The sequence below is a fragment of the Neltuma alba genome, unplaced genomic scaffold (genome assembly GCF_004799145.2).
Source record: "Neltuma alba isolate B1F8T4 unplaced genomic scaffold, ASM479914v2 tig00011648_pilon, whole genome shotgun sequence".
NCBI classification, from domain to species: domain Eukaryota; kingdom Viridiplantae; phylum Streptophyta; class Magnoliopsida; order Fabales; family Fabaceae; genus Neltuma; species Neltuma alba.
In genome coordinates, this window is record NW_021636296.1 from 485,001 (window position 1) to 504,706 (window position 19,706).

At 35.7% G+C, this 19,706-nt stretch overlaps 3 protein-coding genes across 7 annotated transcripts; all 3 read right to left on the reverse strand.

Annotated features, from left to right (window-relative positions):
* Nucleotides 1-902: 902 nt before the first annotated feature.
* Nucleotides 903-5,268, reverse strand: LOC114716204 (uncharacterized). Of its 2 annotated transcripts, none has more exons than XM_028901164.1 (11): nt 4,832-5,268; nt 4,374-4,458; nt 3,629-3,825; nt 2,945-3,027; nt 2,414-2,459; nt 2,235-2,291; nt 2,037-2,091; nt 1,852-1,952; nt 1,702-1,765; nt 1,480-1,613; nt 903-1,300 (listed from the first exon to the last, which is right to left on the reverse strand). In XM_028901164.1, the coding sequence occupies exons 1-11, from the start codon at nt 4,910-4,912 to the stop codon at nt 1,127-1,129; spliced, it is 1,077 nt and encodes a 358-aa protein (XP_028756997.1). In that variant the 5' UTR covers nt 4,913-5,268; the 3' UTR covers nt 903-1,126. The 2 variants fall into 2 exon arrangements, with proteins under 2 accessions (XP_028756997.1, XP_028756996.1); XM_028901163.1 differs by having other exon boundaries at nt 2,396-2,459.
* Nucleotides 5,269-6,384: 1,116 nt separating this feature from the next.
* LOC114716203 (ACT domain-containing protein ACR9) lies at nt 6,385-12,361 on the reverse strand. 2 transcript variants are annotated; one of them, XM_028901162.1, is made up of 7 exons: nt 11,786-12,361; nt 10,371-10,583; nt 10,181-10,286; nt 9,098-9,219; nt 8,868-9,019; nt 7,093-7,377; nt 6,385-6,830 (listed from the first exon to the last, which is right to left on the reverse strand). In XM_028901162.1, exons 1-7 carry the CDS (start codon nt 11,940-11,942, stop codon nt 6,684-6,686), a joined length of 1,182 nt encoding a protein of 393 aa, XP_028756995.1. In that variant the 5' UTR covers nt 11,943-12,361; the 3' UTR covers nt 6,385-6,683. The 2 variants fall into 2 exon arrangements, with proteins under 2 accessions (XP_028756995.1, XP_028756994.1); XM_028901161.1 differs by having other exon boundaries at nt 8,868-9,219.
* Nucleotides 12,362-15,292: 2,931 nt separating this feature from the next.
* On the reverse strand, nt 15,293-19,233 carry LOC114716274 (UDP-glucuronic acid decarboxylase 6). 3 transcript variants are annotated; one of them, XM_028901261.1, is made up of 14 exons: nt 19,097-19,233; nt 18,773-18,831; nt 18,533-18,664; nt 18,351-18,437; nt 18,124-18,211; nt 17,739-17,830; nt 17,390-17,454; nt 17,206-17,294; nt 16,898-16,975; nt 16,687-16,780; nt 16,335-16,401; nt 16,181-16,244; nt 16,062-16,102; nt 15,293-15,789 (listed from the first exon to the last, which is right to left on the reverse strand). In XM_028901261.1, the coding sequence occupies exons 3-14, from the start codon at nt 18,638-18,640 to the stop codon at nt 15,604-15,606; spliced, it is 1,059 nt and encodes a 352-aa protein (XP_028757094.1). In that variant the 5' UTR covers nt 18,641-18,664; nt 18,773-18,831; nt 19,097-19,233; the 3' UTR covers nt 15,293-15,603. The 3 variants fall into 3 exon arrangements, with proteins under 3 accessions (XP_028757094.1, XP_028757096.1, XP_028757095.1); XM_028901263.1 differs by lacking the exon at nt 18,773-18,831; XM_028901262.1 differs by lacking the exon at nt 19,097-19,233 and having other exon boundaries at nt 18,790-18,843.
* Nucleotides 19,234-19,706: the final 473 nt, after the last annotated feature.

Consider the following 19,706-nt stretch of genomic DNA (forward strand, 5'->3'; position numbering starts at 1 on the left):
GGATACGATGGGGGACGACATCGTTAAAGGAGTATTTGGCTTGAAAAAAAAAAAAAGACACTCTTAAAAAATACTTTCTTTATATCGTAAAACTTTTAAAAATTATAGTTTAGTTTACAGCCGAATACCCGCTAAGAACAACAAATGCCGACATCTGGTAGCTTCGAGGGCCGAGTATGAGGATCCGGTTCCGCACACAGTGCGGCTGATCGAGTGGTACCTTATACAGCTGCTAAGGTAGCCTAGTTAATTTCAATTCATTTTCATATGCTTTATCTGAATCCACTCCCACTGGCTTTGAATATTTGATCTATCATCTTGTTTGACGGTGTCACATCGCTCATGCTGTTTTTCTGCCTTCCGGTGGCATGGCAGCACGTTATGCATACATATTAACCTCTGGCAGCATACCATGCACAAGGTGTTCCAGCATCTTGCCCGTTTGAGAGCCCTGTTCTATCTTCATGGTTGCCAACAAAGCTGAAAAACCAAATTTATCTCTTTTTCTTCTCCGCCTGGGTCCTGGCATGTAGTTTCTACAAAATAATAGTGTGCATTCATCTTGTATGGCCATTGCATTAGCTGTATGCGTGAAATTTGATATTAAAATGCTTTTGTATTCATTTCATTCCTCCTCAAACATTCATGAAACCATATGCCTATAAGATGGATACGACACAATCATGACTAAGTACATCCATGTAAAGTTAGGATCTAATATCTCCATTGCGGGCTGAAATTGAATCAACTTCTTTTTTTTTTTTGACTTTTTATTGAGATTCCCATTGTAATTATTCTATAAGATAATTATTTAATTATTTTCTAGTATTATTAATTTTTTAAATAGAGACATGTAAACTATTTACTTTTAAATCACGTTTCTTGATTGTTCTGAGGCATTCTTTTTGCTGTTGCATCTGATTTTGCATTCAGATTTATGTTTAACACTGAACGATTTCTACATACCATTATAAAATACAAAATTAATTCACCTCGGTGGGGAAAAAACGGAAGGATCGAGGATTTCCAGTAAACTTGCAAAGAAGTGATAACTGGTAATGTACTTCTAGATTTCTCAGAACCCAAAAAAAAAAAAAAATCCATGTTACTGGAAGTAGACGAGAATTTACGATTGCTTAGGCTTGGTAACCTTTTCCCAACTAGAAAATATCAATCTCAGCACGGAGCAAAAGATTGCCTTGACGCAAGAAATTACAAAGTTCCAGCAGGAGGAGGGCCAATACCACGGATAAAGCAATCTGAAGAACAGGCTAATGAGGTGCCGAGGGTATCTCCCAACCTGTATCATCAACTTTTAGCTTTGACAAACCAATTTTGTTCATGCTTATAACTATGAAATATTAAAGGTTCACTAAAGACTGATGACTCAAATTCACTTGCCATACATTGCATAGAGCAATAGAAAAAAGCTCTCGCTAGTTAAGGTAACTTGATCACGAATTATCAAGAAATACTCACAGGGAAAAGCAAATCTAAAGCCTGCCACGCTGCATGGCGAACAGCTCTTGTGGGATACATGGGACCCCCAGGACACGTGAAACTATACAAACAACTCTTCAATCTCGTACTCGTTGTCATTCTTAATTCCATACCTGTGTAATGGCCAAGATAGAAATCAATGAAGTTATTTAAAGTTGAAAGAACAGTCAATTAAAAGCATCCGAGAGGTCGACATAGTACCCTGAAGTATTTTGATTTGTGAAAGATAGTGCAGCAGCACTGGTTCCACCTTCAACTTTAGAAGCTACCAACATAAAAATGTCTTAACACCTTAGAATTCCATCTCCATTTCTTTGTATGAAACCCACATGAATGTCAAGGCAAATATACCTGATCAGTAAGTTCAGTAACAAATATATCTGACGGGCTGCCAACAAAGAAAGCATTTGGGAAAGTGGGACAATGTTTCAAGAAGCTTTCCATTCCGTCAGCTGCAAGCACAAGTATCATATGAGACAAGTGTAATGCCATTCACAGGACATAATCCACCAGGAATCATGAAGATATATTTCAACCTGAGTTGTAAAATGGAAGGAACCTTGATAGCAAAAGATACATATCTCGCTGAGCCTGAGAATTTCAAGCAGTGAATTTCAATATGCCATTGCCAGCAGGAATCATAAACCAACTAGAAGATTGAGTATTAAAAGCACAATTTCATCTTATTCAAAAACGAAAGCTGAACAGATCGAGAGATTTTGAGGTTATCTAACCTGCACAGGAATTTTATTCAATCGAGTATGGTTTAGCACAATATCATCTACAAGATACTGAACTCAAAGGAAGGGGAAAAAAAAAACACAATTAGAAAGGAAGATTTCAACATTTCCCAAAAAAATAAATATAACTGAAAACAACAAAAATTCTCCAGTACAAGTGTAATGAATCTCACATGAAAGAGGGACTGGAAAAGCCTTGTGTTTGTTTGAATGTCAATCCTGTGCATGATCAGAGAAATTATAGCCCATCACCACAAGATTATAGTTATAGAAATGGTGCAATTGCTGCACCAATGGCCGAGGTTTATAACACTGGACATTGGGAAAGGGGGAGTGGGTCGGGCTTGGACAGATTCTGCTAAGTTGGCACGGGAATGATGATATTAAATTAAATTTGAATTTAGAAATAAATAATAAACCATTAAAATCAATAAATTAAATATAAATTGAAAATATGGATAGAAGAGCCCCAGCAAATATTTTTTTCTACCCACTTCTAAGTCATGTCCTGATTGACACGAGTAAAAACTAGCTACTCCAAAGCTGGTCGAACTTTAATTTTTGGATGATTGAATCTAGCGAAGTTTAGAATAAGCATGCTTACAAGTGCAAGTAATAACCAGTTAAGTCAGTTCATTCAAAAGAGTTCGCACCCCGTCAGTGCCCCACAAAAAAAAAAAAAAAAAAAGAGTTTGTATCCCTACCAGAAAACATTTCTTGCGCCTTCAACCAGAGCAGACGAATAACGGAGAAGTACCTCTGGATTATCAAGTTCAACTTCGAATAACTGCGAAACCACAGGGTGGAGTTAGTTGCAATACGACAGCTACGCCAAATAAAAGCTAAATTTTTTCACCAAAAAAAAAAAAAACGAGTAACTAAAACGTTGGTTCTATTGATGAACTTATTTGAACTATTCAGCATAGCTTGCCCTGTATGAGAAGAATTGACTCATCAAAACCAATGCCTAACAAAGCTGGGGCCTCTACAAGCCACAATATTATTTACCAATGACTAAAACATCTACAAAAATTACACTATCTGCAGTGATCCCCAGCCTCTTCATTTTTCCTTATGAACCTTGCGGGATTTTTCAGATAATAAATTTATTCTATTATATTTATTTTGCCGTCCAACTAAACTCTACTTTGAATACGCACAAAACACATATAATATCTTAACATGTTCCCCCGGCAAAACAGTAACCTAGTGTCCAGGAAGACTTTAGCATTTAACAGTTAACATCGGCCATAGTAACCTGCATATTACTTTTGCACTGAAGTTTATGATTGGGGTTGGAGGTTGGTCCTTGATCAGCAATGAGTGTTAAAAGATGCCATAATCTATAATTTATCCTTAAACAATGATATAGATGCATGCTCACATACCCATTTGTGGAATAGGAGAGCAAAAATATTTGAAGCAAATGATTGGCTCCATAGTTGGACAATCAAGTCAAGGATGGGCTTTCCATGTTCAGGCACTCGAACAAAATAATCAGCAAGCACTTCATAGAAACATAATAAACCATTGATACCATCATCTGCAGGAGAGATTATATCTTCTTCCCTGCTGAAAATTATATCTGTTCTTGTAAAAAAAATTGCAATTGGTAATTCTGGTTGGGAAAATATGGAAGACTCAAATGTGCCAAAAAAATACAACGTTTGACACCTAGTTGGCTGGTGCCAAGAATTCTAGTCGAAATAATCAAGTGTAGCAATTAACGAAGTCGTGGTTAGAATTTGGAACATCTTATTAAACCAGCTAATTATATTAGCGCATCAAGAATAGTTGCCCAGTCGATGTAATATTCATCTTAAGGAAAACCATTAACTTCCAGATTATGAAAAAAAATTTGCTACCTTGTACGAAGAAGACAATGATAAAAATTCTTTTTTTTGTTTGGAGAGAAATATGACGAATATATCACATATTCCATTGCCTAACTAAGCAACATCCATAGAGCAGACAACAGCAAGCCCACGAGAATTTTTAGATTTTAATAAATATATAAAACATCTGAACATAAAAAGGAATAGAATACGAACTAGTTGTTATTTTTTACGCTTTGGAGAATTAACAGTGGCCATCAGTGCCTCAGCCTATTTATCTGTACCATCTACATCTCACCTTTGGCTCGGTCATCGACTTCTAAAGCTATGTCTGCAAATAGCTCCTGCAACAAATTGCGCCTCTGTAACGAACTAGCTAGTGCCTGTAAGAAATTTACCAAACATAATTCTGTTTAGGAATCTCGACAAAATTTTCACAAAGGATAATAAAAAGGTATTAACGCAACAGCTGTTTAAATATATACAGAAGAAATTAAGTAGCCGTACAATTGTACATGCATGCAGTTATCAAAGTGATCGGCGTTAACACTAGTTGAAATCGAGGAATTTTTAATTCATATATCATGATCCATAAAATAGGGATTACTGGGTGAGAGCCAGCCAGCAGTAATCTACATTCTACCATCCGAGTCATATGTGGCCGCAATTTCTAGCTAGAATCAGAAAAAACTTGATTCATTCTCAACATCTAACCAAAAGTTAAAAGAAGCGCCAGGGATATGCAAGATAACTAACCCGCTGGAGCTTCTTGTGGATCGCTTCAGAGAGAGCGTCGAGGTAAGCAGTGCTTCGAGGAGATGCATGAACTCCGGTCATTTTCGATGGATAACGCTAAATTCGAATCTAAGATCGAGCTTTGAAAGGGAAAAACTACTGAGGAAGAGAAATATGGAGCAAAACTCTAGCCCAAACTCCGATCCAGACATGGCGTAAACATCTTCTGAGATGCAGCACGAGAAATCAAACCATAAGAGAAGATTATGAATATGATTCCACATGGACAAATATTGGATGCGGTGCGGAGCTCTGTGCAGCACTATTACACGTGTAAATTTCTTTGTTTTCATTTAAGGTTTGGATAAAGGTACACTTTGGCGGGAGAAAACTGCACAGAGTAAGTTGCAATACGCGCGTCGTTTCCGGACATCCACAAATTGATGGGGCAAATCACTGTCTTTAAACCAATGTTTCAAAGCAGCATAATTAGTGAAGGAATTAATTCGACCATGATAATAATCAAATTAAATTGCTCCCTCTATTTTTGCATAAAAAACGATTGATCTTTCTATTTAAAAATTCCTGACATTTTTCCGTTTTTGTTGTGTCCCAAATGCTAGTCACTGATCAAAATTTGGAGTTTTTTTTAGCCATTCTGCTCTTTCGTTGTTCTTGAACTGCCATTGTGTATAAAAACCTTTCTTTTGGTAAGGATGTTTTATAACAACTTTTGTTTTTTGTATCTTCCATTTTAAATTTTCAAGATAAAATTAATTATATCTTTTCAATTATAACTTTTTGTCATTAACGTTACAAATTTAAGGTAACATTAATTGCGAGAATAAATTAAGAGCACATTAGGAAAATTAAATATTTTTTGACATATCAAAATCATATTCCTTAGCTTGTGTGATAAACGATGTATATAAAGAAATTAAAGGAGCAAGGTCAAAAAAAAGAAGAAAGAAATTAAAGGAGTAGATGATTTTACACTTCATTGATAAAAATAACGGTCAGCACAGTAGTGGTTTTTCTTAAAAACATAACAAAATTCACCCGAAAAGATAAAAACATAACAAAATTAATTTAAAAAAAATATTAGACTTGGAGTTACTTGGATGGGATCAAAACTATAATTTTAAAAATACTTTTACAGTATACAAAGTAAATATATAAAAAAGTTTATCTCTATATGTAAAAAAATATTTTTTAAAAACACTTCTGGTATTATCCAAATATCTTTTTATGGATGATTGCCTGTCTGTCAACCTCGATTGTCTGTTTATCCAACCACTCCCCCCCCCCCAAAAAAAAAAAAAAAACAAAACCCGTGCATCTATGGGAGTGTGATGACTCATCTCAGGCCCAAAAACAAACAAAAGACGAGCAACCTTCTTCCCCCAAAAATTAAAAGACAAACTGACGAGCAACCTTGCCCGCATGACCGCGTTCATTTGAAAAAATTTATTTACTAATTAATTATTTAATTTTAAAGTTTATTGTTATAGTCATTTAAAACTCAAAATAATAATTCTGATTATTGCTACTAAATTTTCGCCCCACAAGTAGAATTTTTTGGTTTCCTGCAGAAGGTATAAATACAAGAAACATAAAAGCACAAGAAAAGCCATGAATTCTCACACCAGAACAAAAAATATTGACCACCAACCAGGGGAACCTTGAATCAGGCCCAAAGAAAGAAAAAAAGCAGGAGACTTCGAACATTGCGAATGCAAGTTTCGTTTAATTGGGCCTAAAAAAGAAAAATGCCACGTATGGCGGGGTTCTACGCCAGCCAAAAAGGAAAAAAGCTCTCTCAAGAAAGAGTTCAAGGAGTTCATTAGTCTCCCCGAAAAAGAAATCAATCTGCTCACCACCCCATCAAGGTTCTTCTAACTTTATCTACAATCTGATTTCTAGCAATAATACTGGTTAATTGAAATTCACAGTTTTCATCCAAAAGAAATCTATAGACCTCCCATTCACGTTCTGATGCCGAACGCCGTCCTATTTCCGCCTAAAACAAGGGAAAAAAGTAATTTGTGATTTGTTAACATACAAGGATATTATCGATACGCCAATGTGCCCCATCAGCATGAAAAGCAAATAATTTGGCGCAAAAAGTTCCTTGACTTCACGCCGACGACATGGGGACCATCCACTATGCTATATAAAGAAACTAGATAGATAATGACAAGTCATGCTTCCTAATGCATATTCAATGTCCATTCTGAAACGTGTATAAATTCTTATAGCATCTCAAGATGTCAGAATCTTACCGAAAAAATGCAGATTCCAAGTGCTTTGAGTACAAATGTAACATCATAAAAAACACGGGGTCTTCCCTTTCCAGATAGCTCAACTGGATTGGCCACCACTAGTTCAGTATCTGGTCCTCGGTTTGCAATGATAACCCGCAGTGGATGAAGCATTTCCAATTTTAAACGGGAACAAAGTGCGCTCTGCTTCTCAGGATCCACAATCTTTTTTCCATCTTTCTGCTGAATAAATAAGTCTAAATCACAATACCCCGTGATCCTCGGTGAGAATCGCCCATATAAAATCTGAGAACACAAAACTAGAAGTCAGCAAGCTTTTCGCCAAAAAAAAAAAACAGCATACTAAACTTTTCGAGCTTTGAAATTTTTTTTTCCAGGTTCATTAACTAAGCTGCTTAATTTTTCTTTCAAAATACTATTCTAAACTATTTATTGAGTTATTCTGGTTATAGATGGCGACATCAAAGATGGATGTAAGAGCTACTTTTACAAGCTTTTTAATCATGGATTAAGAACGACCAGTGATATGCAAGAATTAACAACTCAAGAAGGAGAACGGGATTTAGCATTCAATTTCACAATTCGGGTTGATAAGGTTAAAGAAAAAGGCTCTTAAAAGAATGGATGATAGTAAAACGGTTAAACGGAGTTCCTATCCAACTTTTGAAGTGTTTAGGAGAGAGATCGCCCCCCGCCCCCTTTCATAAAGCTATTTGATGAGATTTTGGGGTCCCAGGTAATGGAGAAATGAAGGAAGAGAACTTTGGTGCATATATACAAGATTATGGGGGTGCCTAGACCTAAGCAAACCATTGAGGGGTAAAACTTAATATGAAAGATCTTGCCACACGAAATTCTTACAATGGATATGCTTCATAACCAATGTTTGCAGATACAAAGTTTCTATCTGTTTTGTGATGACGCATTGGAAACCATGAAGGACGTGTTTATGCAGTGTCACTTCGCTAGAGCCCTGTAATTAGCTTCAGGATTAATAGTAATAGTGAGAATAGATGAGGTTCAAAGTCAAGGCTTCCTGAATACAAGGAAAAGGGTGTGGATTATGCCGTATTAAAATTGATAGTCACTGAAAATGATATTTCCATGATTTTCGTACAACAGAGGAAGATGAGGTTAAATCCAATGAAAGGATTGGTTAGTCAAATCTGTAGGTTATTCTTCATGACATTCAGATCCTAGAATCATGCTTTAGGAAGTTAACATCAAAGCGCTTCCTCAAAGTCTACGGATGTGTTGGGAGGGAAGGATAGTTGGTGATGATAAAACCATTTCACCCTCAACCACCCGTTAGCGCACAAAGCTTACGGATGTGTTGCCATTAAATCACCACAAATTGGGGAATTTTAGTTGCACCGGGCACACACTTTCATGGAACTTACTAATTATGTAAGAACCACTATCAGTAAAAATTCTTCATATATTGCTAATTTAAATTTAAATTTGTTTATAAATTAGGAATAAGAAAAGTTTAGATTTTGTTAATGAGTGAATCTCATCTAATTTGATCCAAAAACGTAAAGAGACATTTGGTCAGTTTATTAGCCCATTGCCCCTGCCATTAAGTAAAAATGTCGTAAAGACATTTCTGTATTGAGGCAAAAACAAGACCCACGTGAACAGGTGCCATCCATTTAATGTTGACCCATTAAAGATATAGCAGTTTTCAAGTTTATTGTATTTGGATGAAAAGGAAGCAAGTAGCTGTCAAAGGGACCTATCTTACAAATAACTTCAAGCAAGAAAGAAAACCATACCTTCATATTCATGTCTTTCAAAGCTCTCATAGTGTCATATAGAAGACCCTTATGATCAGCACAGCGTATTTGAAGTAATGTATGAGCTGGGCTTATTGAATTGTCAAGCGTCACATTGGTTTTCCTCAATTTTCTCATATCTGAACTAAGAGCTTGAGAATATACTTCATCATCTGTCAGCTCACATCTAAATAGCTCCTCAGTCAACTCAGGGGGCAGAGAGGAGATACCTTGATTACATTCATACTCAGGACCAGCCAATTGAAGTTCACAGCTGATGCATGAGTCTTGCAGCACAGCTTGCAATCTTTTGCATGTCTCATCTTGTCGGTTTTTTGTGTGCATGAGTTCCCTAGAACAGATTAAACCAAGTGCTTATAACTAAAAGGAGCCAATATTCCACTCAAAATGAAACTTATTAAGGGAACTGCATTTAACGTTGATTATACTTAGTTGAGCCAAATCCCATGTGAGGTCAGCTAAATAACATATCCAAGATCATTCGTTAAGATCGGATAAATTGCTAGGCTTTTCATTTCTGTAGTTTATCTTAGAGCTGCCTAGTTGTGTAACTTGAGGCTAAGTTGGGTGGTCGCAAGAATGGAATATGAGTAAAACCGAACGAGGTCTCCAACATTACACATTAAGAATGAGCATGGGCACATTATTGATACTAGATAGGAAGCTACAAGGGAAACCAAAATGGCAGATACAGAAGGATAAGAAATAAATGTCCGAGGTCTGAACATTCGGCCAGTTGCATCATAGATCCATGAAATCCACCATTTAGCCCCAAAAGAAAGCATTCTTGTTATCACCAAAACCACAGGTGTTAGATAAAACGGCATACAAGAAACTCAAGAAAGCTTTGCGGAAGCAATATGTGGGGCAAAATCACTAATGATATGGAGATAAAGGCATAGAGATATTAGGGAAAGGCATGAAGTTCAAAGCATGCAATATCCATTACACTTGTTATCATTACTTGAAAAAAAGTATTTATTTCTTTCATTGTTTCCTACTCAGATGTACAAAAGATTTCACATCTGGCAAAATATATATATATTTTTTCATCCCATCTCATCCCATTTAGGTATCAAACTGGGCTTAAAGCAAATAGCCTAAAATTTGCTTTAGCAATTGGCCTACAACGGACTAAAGCAAGTGGCTTCTCATCCTCAAGTTAGTTCTAAACAAAAACAGGCCAATTCCATTAATTCATCAGGATCGTAACTAATCTGTCCAAGAAATTGTGCCTAAAAAAAAAAAAAAACGTAAAATTCCGCAAACACAGCCCCAAGACAAAGACTCACATGTTATCTGTTATGAAAAAGAGGTCCAAGACTCTGCCATCCGGAGTTGTTGTTACTTTCACCTTTTGAAGTGTAAGTTCTAGCTCGCAGAAGACTTGTGTAACATCTAACAAAAAAGAACAATATTGTCATCATACAGTCCGGTTTACACACAATATAAGAAATTTTTTCTATATAGCTTCTTTGTTACCGTGTAATAACCCTTTTCTATCAAGGCAACAAAACTTCAGTAGATAAACAGGGAAAGATCTTGTAGGTTGTTGGTTGAAGTAAAATGAGGCCAAACATGGCGGGCAAATTGCCTGAAGTCGGTCTTTCAGATTTGACCATCTCATACAAAGCAACGCAGAACGTGGAACCACCCACAACACGATATAGCACCATATGCCATCAGTTGAAACGTCTGAAGAATATGTCAGAAGAGCGGAATATAGTGTTAGTCAACTAGGCATACTATATAAGAAATGGAAGTCAGACTATCAAAACATTGTTTTGTGCAATATGTATTAAATGTTGCAGCAATTCATCAGTCCAAAGTGATATAATAGTAGCGGTAGTAATGGTAATAGCAATAAAAATAATACTTATTATTAAACCCAGTGGGAAATTTAGGTATTTCACATTCTAAATCGGCTATTGCTTGACATGCAGATATTTAAACTAGTCAATTATATGACCAATGAGCCTCCCTTTAGCGATAATAGTTATCAGCAAGGCTGAAGCATCTAAGGTCAAATCCCAGTGGGAAAAACAACAACAACAACAACAAGCCTTATCCCACTAGGTGGGGTCGGCTACATGAATCACACGACGTCATCGTGCTCTATCAACAACCCAGTCCTTAGATATGTTGTTGACTAGGAAGTCTCGTTCAATGACCTCATTAAGCGTTCTTCTCGGTCTTCCTCTACCCTTTTTTATGGGACTACATCTTGTCTGATCCACCCTTCTCACTGAGGCCTCTAATGGCCTTTTCTGCGCATGTCCAAATCATCTTAAGTGATTTTCAACCATTTTCAACCAGTGGGAACCAAATTAACCCAAAAAAGTTTCTCAGGTATTTATAAACCAATTATGAGATACAGGGAAAAGACCAAGATTCCCATCTTAGATATATGCTCCTGTTTTTATACTATAGGCTAAGAGTTTTAACAAGAAGATTTAACAGCATGTGTGGAATTAAGATGTCCAACCGCGAAACACAAAAGTATTTACAAGGGGCAAAAGTTTCCTAAGCTTCCAAATCAGTTGCGTCAGTTATGCAAAACGTGTTCATCGGAAAACATGTTTCAGGACGGGGACACCCACTCCTTGCTCATTGAGGACTGGCTCAGTTGATTTCATCTGAAAGCATAGCTCAGAGGAAGGTTTTAAAGATATGAAATCAATACCTTATGGCTAAATTATGTCGTCTCAATGCCTGTACATCTACAATGTAAGCTAAGGCAGAATATTATGCAAAATCTTCCTGAATGGCTCGAACCAGATAGTATAATTCTTAAAATCAGCTATAGTTGCAATCAGAGAATCCGACTCCCAAAGGAAGGATAAGAAAAGAAGAATCAAACAACAGAAAAGAAAAAAGGCTGATCAATAACTGTTTACCTCCTTTAGTAATGTACAGGCCAAATTCGAGAATAATCCGGCAAATATCACATCCTAGCCCTGTCTTGTCGGGGCAATTAACAGTGATCACGCAAGGTTCACCGGGGTTCCTCCCTTCCTGAATTTGAACGACGTCGTCATCACCCGGCACTCCCATGCCGGAGTAAGCCAGAAATGCCAAATTCCGATGGCGAAGCAAACGCGTCCACCTCACTAGAAACTCCCAGCGAAAAGTTTGCGCACCCGAGTCAAACCGATACGATTAAGATCTTACTTATTCCGGGTGGATAAATAATTCTAGAGAGCTAGTGGTTCATGTCCTGAGGCCAAGGAGGAAAAGAGCGCGGCAAGGCAGGTGTGTTGATATAGATGACCTGGCTCAGGGATCGTGAACTGCCACGTCATCCGTCGAGAAGGCGCTGTGATGAAACGCGCCGGTATAATGGTGGTCAGTCCACAGCATCGTTTGAGTTGTTTTTCAGGATGTGGCCAGCCCAATTGGCAGGAATACCATAAATCAATGGAAAATAGCACATAATAGACAGCTAGTTAAGATGATATGAGCCTGGGATAGAGAATTATGGGGGTGTTTTGGGTTATGGTTTGGAAAAAAATCACCCAAACACCTTTAAAAAAACCAAAACCATGGTTTTGAGTCAAAACTATGGTTTTGGGAAAAGCAAAAAATTTTTGCTTTTGAAAAAAAAAGAGAGTGTGAGAGCCTATAGGATATGTATCTTGTTGTTTTTTTTATAAACATATTTTTTTATAAATATATTTAATCTTATATCTTATAAATATATATACATATTAATTATTTATTAATTATATTATCCTATGTATTATTAATTATGTTAATAAAAAAAATATTATTAACAATTTTATTCCTTCAAATTAAAATCTATCATAAAATATATTTTTTCTGTAATTATCATATTAACTTATGCCTTTTTTAGTAATTTGTACATGTAAAAAGTGCTTCTGGTAACAACTATCTAGGGGGTGTTTGGATGAGGCAAAACCATGGTTTGCAGAATAGCTTCTGGAGAATAGATTTTGAAAGAATAGATTTTTTGGAAAAATGATTCTGATAAAGTGAGAGTGTTTGGATAATTATTGTCAGAAGTGCTTTTTGATATGTAGAAATTACTAAAAAGGACATAAATTTAAATGATAATTACATATAATATATATTCATAATATATGTTTATTTGAAGTAATAAATTTATTAATAATATATATTTTGACAACATAATAAATATGGCATAAATAATATAAATAATAAGAAATTAGTGTGTATATATATTAATAAAATAAATAAATATGTTTTTAGAAAAATGATTTATTTTGCCAAATAATTGTACCCCTTGAGCTAATGACTACCCCCGCGTGCTGAATGACTACCGCCCCCCCGCTGAATGACTACCCCCCTGTTCCTTCCGTGAGCTGCCTCAGAAGCTACGCCCCGCCAGCTTCTCTGAAACCAAGGTTTTGCCCAAAACCTTGGTTTTAAAAAAAATGGGGGTGTTTGGCAAATTTTTTGTCAAACCATGGTTTGGCAAAAAAGCCAAACACCCCCCTAAACACTCTCACTTCTCAGAATCATTTTTTCACAAAATCTATTCTTCAAAAAATCTATTTTCTCTAAAATCTATTCTCCAGAAGCTATTCTCCAAACCATGATTTGGTTATATCCAAACACCTCCTATATAGCATTATAGATTTGCATGGATCCCACCAAAAGGATGATTCTGGTGGTCCAACAATGTTCATCAAAGTGCGAGGGTTCAGATACGTCAACAATTTTGAATTGCCCTGTCCATGTAAATCTTTCTGCATCGTGGCGTCCACCGTTCTATCGGTGCAAGTTGGCACGAATTTGTATGTAATAAATAGTGAGCTCATGAGCTGCATCAAGATTTTTTTTTTGGGGAAAAAATGAACGTTTTTCACGCAACAAAGAGGAAGGTTCATATTTAATTTTTTTGCCAGCACATATTTAATTATGCATGATTGAGAGGTCAATTTAGATATACTAATTTATAAATTACAGAGGTTAATTGAACGCTGACTAATTTTCTTATAAAAAATATATGTTAATCAAAATATTTGCTCCTTGTTGCCATTTTTAATTGTCCTGATTTGTTTTTATTTCAAATACTATTCTCGATCTTTAATATAAAAGTTAGTTGACTAATTTGAATATATTAAAAAAATTTGTTAAACTAGTTATTTATAATAAATACGTGTTATTTTCTAAAATACCTTTACTAATTATGTGTATTAGATAGAACTATAATTTGATGAAACATTTAACATATATAATTACTACAAAGATTATTTTAAAATAAATAAATAAATATGAGAGACAAAATAAATTGAGATCTTATATTTACAACCAAATTAAATACTCTTATATTAAGGATTGAACCGTAATAGTTTAAATTATGGATTTATGTTTAATTTTTAGGACCAAGTCAGTTTTCTTGTGTGGCAAATTTTTGTATAACAGTAGAGGGAAAAAGAAAAAAGAGAATTACATTCAAATCCTATGTAAGAGAAATAACTACTAAAAGGTTTAATAACAACCTGAGTATAGCTGGGAATACGAGCCAGCTCATGGGTTGCGGGCCAATCCGCAGGTTATGCGGTGCGGGTTGGAGCAGGAAAAATCCAACCCTAACCCGCCATAGCGGGTTGGCGGGCCAACCTGTCAGCCTGCCATCTTTTTTTTTTTTAATTCTCAATTTTCAAAGCTCGTTTTTATTTAATTTTTTAAAATAATAAATGGTGATCTAAAAGTTTAAAAGCAATTACAAGTATAAATGATACTTAACCACATTTAAAATAGTCAATACAAATATAAAATAATACATTATAAATATTTTACATGACTAACATTCAACATCAACTTATCAAGTGATAAATTTTATAATTTTTTTCAAACAAATGCCATGTTTGATACAAAACACTATCTCTTAATAAATTAGAAGTGCATTTATCTTTTTTTTTTTTTAAGTTCATTTACCATGTTTTTCCAAAACACTTTTTTTCTGTAATAAATATTGTCTTATATTTGAGATTATTAAAGTTTTGCTATAAACAAAGTATGCTTATTTTTAAAAAGTATTTTTTTGTTTACATATGTATTATGTAACATGAAAATTGAAATGTAAATAAGAGAAAAACATTTTCAAATATAATAACATATTATTTATATGGAAAAAAAAAAAAGTGGCGGGTTAGACGGGCTAGCCCGTCACAGGTCGCGGGTTATACTGTGCGGGCTAACAAAATGCCAACCCTAACCCGCTCTTTTATGCTGGGTTGGCAGGTTGGCCCGCAGGCCCTAACCCATATTCTCGGTTTTAAACCTGAGTAACTTATAATGACAAATTTTAGAGCTTAAAAAAAAAAAACCTCTGAGACTTGTTTTGTAATTTTTTTTTCTTGCATGAGACCTTATTGTAATTCTTCCAAGAAAGAAAGAAGAAGGAGGCGCAGGTATGACAGAAGAAAAATTCACTTCGTAATGATATTTCTTCCCAAAAATTTGGACAGACAAGCAAACACATTATCAACTGAACAAGTTCATATTGGCCCTCCTGGTCCTCCTGCTTCTGGGTCATACGCTACCTGAACGCCATTAAATGGGAATAAACGGTAGGAAATACACCGAGTTTATTTATTCAATACGAACACCCGCAACTCGGCAAATTTGCTCACTGTAGTCAAGAATGTGAAATGCCTAAAGACTGATGATAATAGGCTTATCCCAATTGCTATCCAATATCCATATGGAACAAAACGAACTTTTATTAATTCTTTTTAGCAACTCCAAGCCTGAGACGGAAGTCCTCTTCCATTAAAGGAAGACCATCTCGCAGCTTGACCTTTGGCTCCCACCCTAACAATTCCTTTGCTTTTGTTATGTCCGGTTTTCTCTGTCGAGGATCATCCGGAGTGTTCTCCACCATCTTTATCTCCACACCTGGATTAATAAGCTGCAAAAACAACCCTAATGTATTAAATTACCTTCACATATTTCATCGAAAACTCCAAGCTATGGGGGAAAATGGGAGGCAAGTAGGGGTAGAATTCTATGAGGGTGTCTCTCCAATTTTCTTCCCATCTAAGCCGAAGACAATAGAACAAGATATAACGTAAATTGCATATAGGTGTAATAAAACTTCCTTTTACTATCAATGAAGATCTTAATCATAGAATGAGAAAAATAAAAGATTAAAATCAGATTTAGATGTAAATGACGGCTCACCTCCTTCACTGTCTCAGCAAGTTCAGTCATCGTAAATTCACCTGTAAAAATAAGATTTAAATTAGTAACTGTAGGAAAAAGCTATAACTTGCAAAGAGAATTCATGGTTGAAGTTTAACCTGGATTCCCAAGGTTGATTGGACCAGTGTTTTCTCCTTCCATTAGACGGATAAGGCCATCAACCTTAACAAATTACAAACACACGGCATCAGTTAGATCACTAATAATCAAAGTAGCAAAGCACAGATGAGAACTGTGGGGTTATATATATACCATATCAGAGACGTAGCAGAAGCTACGAGTTTGTGTTCCGGGAACTTGTACAGTCAGGGGCTCCTCACTATAACACACAAGATCATATGAGAGTGATAGGTAGGAAATCCATTTGGAAATGGGGACGATAACGTGACAAAATGAAAAGTTATGACGGTAAACTAAAATGAGGTGTTAGAATCAAATTTATAAGAGACATATAAAGTAATCAGAGTGCTAAAAAAAACACAAAATCTCACTTTAACAAAGATTTCTGTCATTTTTATCATATTGCACCCGTACTTTCTTTGAGATTGAAACAAGAAATACGCATAATTTATGAATTCTATCATCGTGAAGTTTAAGGAAATACCGCAGTGCTTGAGCAATGAAGTTGCTCACAACTCGCCCGTCATCAATATTCATGCGTGGTCCATATGTGTTGAAAATTCTGGCAATGCGTATTTCTGTGGAGTGAGACATCTCATTAAGTTAAAAACAAAAGAAAAATTGATTTGACACTACCCTTTGACATTGAGGAGTTACTCACAAGGAAAAGATGACCCCAAAAAATAAATAAATACCTATTCCATGCTGCCTATGATAATCGAACATCAAAGTTTCTGCCACACGCTTTCCCTCATCATAGCAACTCCGAACTCCTGTTATAGACATCTTTATGTTAACAGTATATCATTTTGGGCTTTGCGAAAACATATTCTTATACTTTCATCATTTTCCCACTTTTCTTGGCCATAATACTATCACCATGTTAATTATGAAATAATGGAAGGATAGTAATTGAGGACATAAGTCTAACATCACGAGTCAATTGCCAGTACCCCTACTTTAGATGCCACAGATGCAAAATTTGATAGAGATAAGCATGTACCAATAGGGTTCACATTGCCCCAGTAACTTTCTGGTTGTGGATGCACAAGAGGATCCCCATATACCTCTGAAGTAGATGTTAACAGAATCCTGTCAAGTGAAACTGCAACTGGTTACAACCAACTAATGATAGCATTCCGGATACTCGGTTAAACAAGAAGATAAAATTTATGCGCTATTCCAACCTTGCTCCCACTCTTTTTGCAAGTCCAAGCATGTTCAGTGTTCCTATCACATTTGTCTTTATAGTCTGTACAATTATTTATGTAAACGTGAGTCTCTCAAGGTTCACAAGACAGATATAGGATTCTTAACCAGTGACACACGAATAAAAGCTTGATATAACAGCATAACAATATACATGGGAACTGTATGTGAAATGGAGACACACTTCAGAGTCAGGACGGAGAAGGGGAAGAAAGGATATAAAAGGCATTGAAGCTAATTTTTTATACAGTTTACAAGAATATGTATACATAGTGAGCATATGATTAATGATGCAAAATACAAAAACAGTTTTTAAATATTCCGCACCTTCACGGGATTATATTTGTAGAAAATTGGCGAAGCAGGACAAGCAAGATGGTAGATCTGGTCAACCTCAATAAACAATTGCTCTGTCACATCTATAGAGGGAAAAATAAAAAAAGAAATACATATCAGTATACATGTAAACATATAAGAAGCCACGCCATTCATAAGCCATGAATAATGTGGTTTATCTCATAACTTGATGCAATATAAAGGTCCCATATCTGGTTATTGAATACAAAATCACGGTGCCAGCTGATCTTCAATAGTGACATGTTTAAAAAAAAAATGTTGAGATTTCAGTTAGTCTTATATAATCAACAATTTTCTAATGCTTTTTTTTTTTTGGGGTATCCTACGAATACCATTACTTAGGTAGAAAATATACCATGACGGATCAACTCAAATCTAGGATGACCAATCCATTTTCTAAGGTTATCCTTGGATCCCGTGAAGAAGTTGTCAGCAACAATAACCTAATTAGACAAAGAGCCTGTCATGTGTTGCATAAAAATTTTATTGCTGCTAAGAAACTAAAAGATCCCGTCTGTTCAGAGCCATCAATTCAACACTGAACTTGATAACCATGTCCAGAAGGATATCAGGCATACTAACCTCATTTTTCTCATTATGCATTAATCTGTCAACTAAGTGAGAGCCAATGAATCCAGCTCCTCCAGTAACCAGAATTCTCATGTTGGGCTGTCGTCAAGAATCAGAAATATTGGTAAAAACAAGAAATCATTATAACAAATCAGAATGGCAATGTGACACCAATAGGCAACTAGGCAGCTCACCTGAAAGAACTTGGAAAAGCGCAAGGGAGAAGGCAAAGGAGGTGGCTTTGTTTTCAGTGTTGTCGTTGTTTCCGGTCGGTGCTCTCCATTAGAAGAATTTGTTGCCATTCTCAAAGCTTCTGAAATTTAATCCTGCACACAAGCATTGGATGGGCAATTAAATTTTATTTCAATATCAAATCAAGAAGATCCATAGCAAATGGCTGGGAAGCTAGAGACAAAAAAGAACCGGAATTGAACCTGATTGCTAAACTTACACAGAAACCAAACCAGAATCCTAAACCACAGCTCAGTCCTGACTTCAGATTTAAACAATCCACAATCAGACGTCCATTTTATAGAAGAAAATAGATCGGGAAATTGAGGATTCTCCCACCAAAAGCTAAATTGGATGATAAAGAAAAAAGAAAAATAATTAAATTCCGGAGCCTTCGAACTCACGGAAAGTTGAAGGCCATCATGAAAGCTCCTAGGCAACGGCAGCTGTGACAAAACAGGGATCGCACCAAACTACCAAAAAGAAAACACGCTTAAAAAAAAAAAAAAAGGACTTGAAAGTCTTACCAACTGGGCAAAGGAAATGTACACAAAGACAATACAGGGTATTCGTAAGGGGGTGGGGGTGGTACGGGACTTCAAGTGAGAGGCAGATTTCAGAGAGCAGTAAGGATGGGTAAGGAAGGACAATCAGCATCCATGTAAGGCTGACGACTGTGTGCTTGAGGCCAGGGAACTCGCAGAATGCGAGTGCTGCATGAGCTGTCTACACAAGATTACGTATTTCGAAGGTGCCCGGCGCGCCGGATAAATAAATAAACTAATTATTTCTAAGGGCCTCGCGTGACATGAAGGTGAACGTGGCGACGCCATCGACACCTGTCTTAATTCTTAAATTTAACGCAAGCCGTGGATCTGAGATCGTCCTTGGTCCATGCGGTTTTAAATATAAAAATTAATTTAATTTTTAATTTGATTTTAAATGTAAAGTTTTAATTCACTTTGTCTTTCATATTTATTTATTTTTTTCTCAACTAATTTTTATGATAGTTTTATATGTTAAGAAGTTTTTATTAATTTGTAATTCAAACAAGTATAATTAATAAGAACATTTTAATAAAATATCTTTTTATTACAAATAAGTAATCTAATTTATTTTTTTAAAATTTATTAATTA

Excerpts from the sequence above, each read along its gene's own strand:
- LOC114716204 (XM_028901163.1), bottom strand. The coding sequence starts at position 4,912 with ATGACCGGAGTTCATGCATCTCCTCGAAGCACTGCTTACCTCGACGCT. Across the intron at positions 2,092-2,234 it reads TGAATAAAATTCCTGTGCAG|GCTCAGCGAGATATGTATCT; the intron begins GTTAGATAACCT and ends TGAAATTCTCAG. Across the intron at positions 1,301-1,479 it reads CTTTAGATTTGCTTTTCCCT|GTTGGGAGATACCCTCGGCA; the intron begins GTGAGTATTTCT and ends TTGATGATACAG.
- LOC114716203 (XM_028901161.1), bottom strand. The coding sequence starts at position 11,942 with ATGGGAGTGCCGGGTGATGACGACGTCGTTCAAATTCAGGAAGGGAGG. Across the intron at positions 9,220-10,180 it reads TTTTTCATAACAGATAACAT|GGAACTCATGCACACAAAAA; the intron begins GTGAGTCTTTGT and ends AATCTGTTCTAG. Across the intron at positions 7,378-8,867 it reads TGAAAGACATGAATATGAAG|ATTTTATATGGGCGATTCTC; the intron begins GTATGGTTTTCT and ends TTGTGTTCTCAG.
- LOC114716274 (XM_028901263.1), bottom strand. The coding sequence starts at position 18,640 with ATGGCAACAAATTCTTCTAATGGAGAGCACCGACCGGAAACAACGACA. Across the intron at positions 18,212-18,350 it reads TGCATAATGAGAAAAATGAG|GTTATTGTTGCTGACAACTT; the intron begins GTTAGTATGCCT and ends TTGTCTAATTAG. Across the intron at positions 16,245-16,334 it reads TCTGCTACGTCTCTGATATG|GTTGATGGCCTTATCCGTCT; the intron begins GTATATATATAA and ends TAATTTGTTAAG.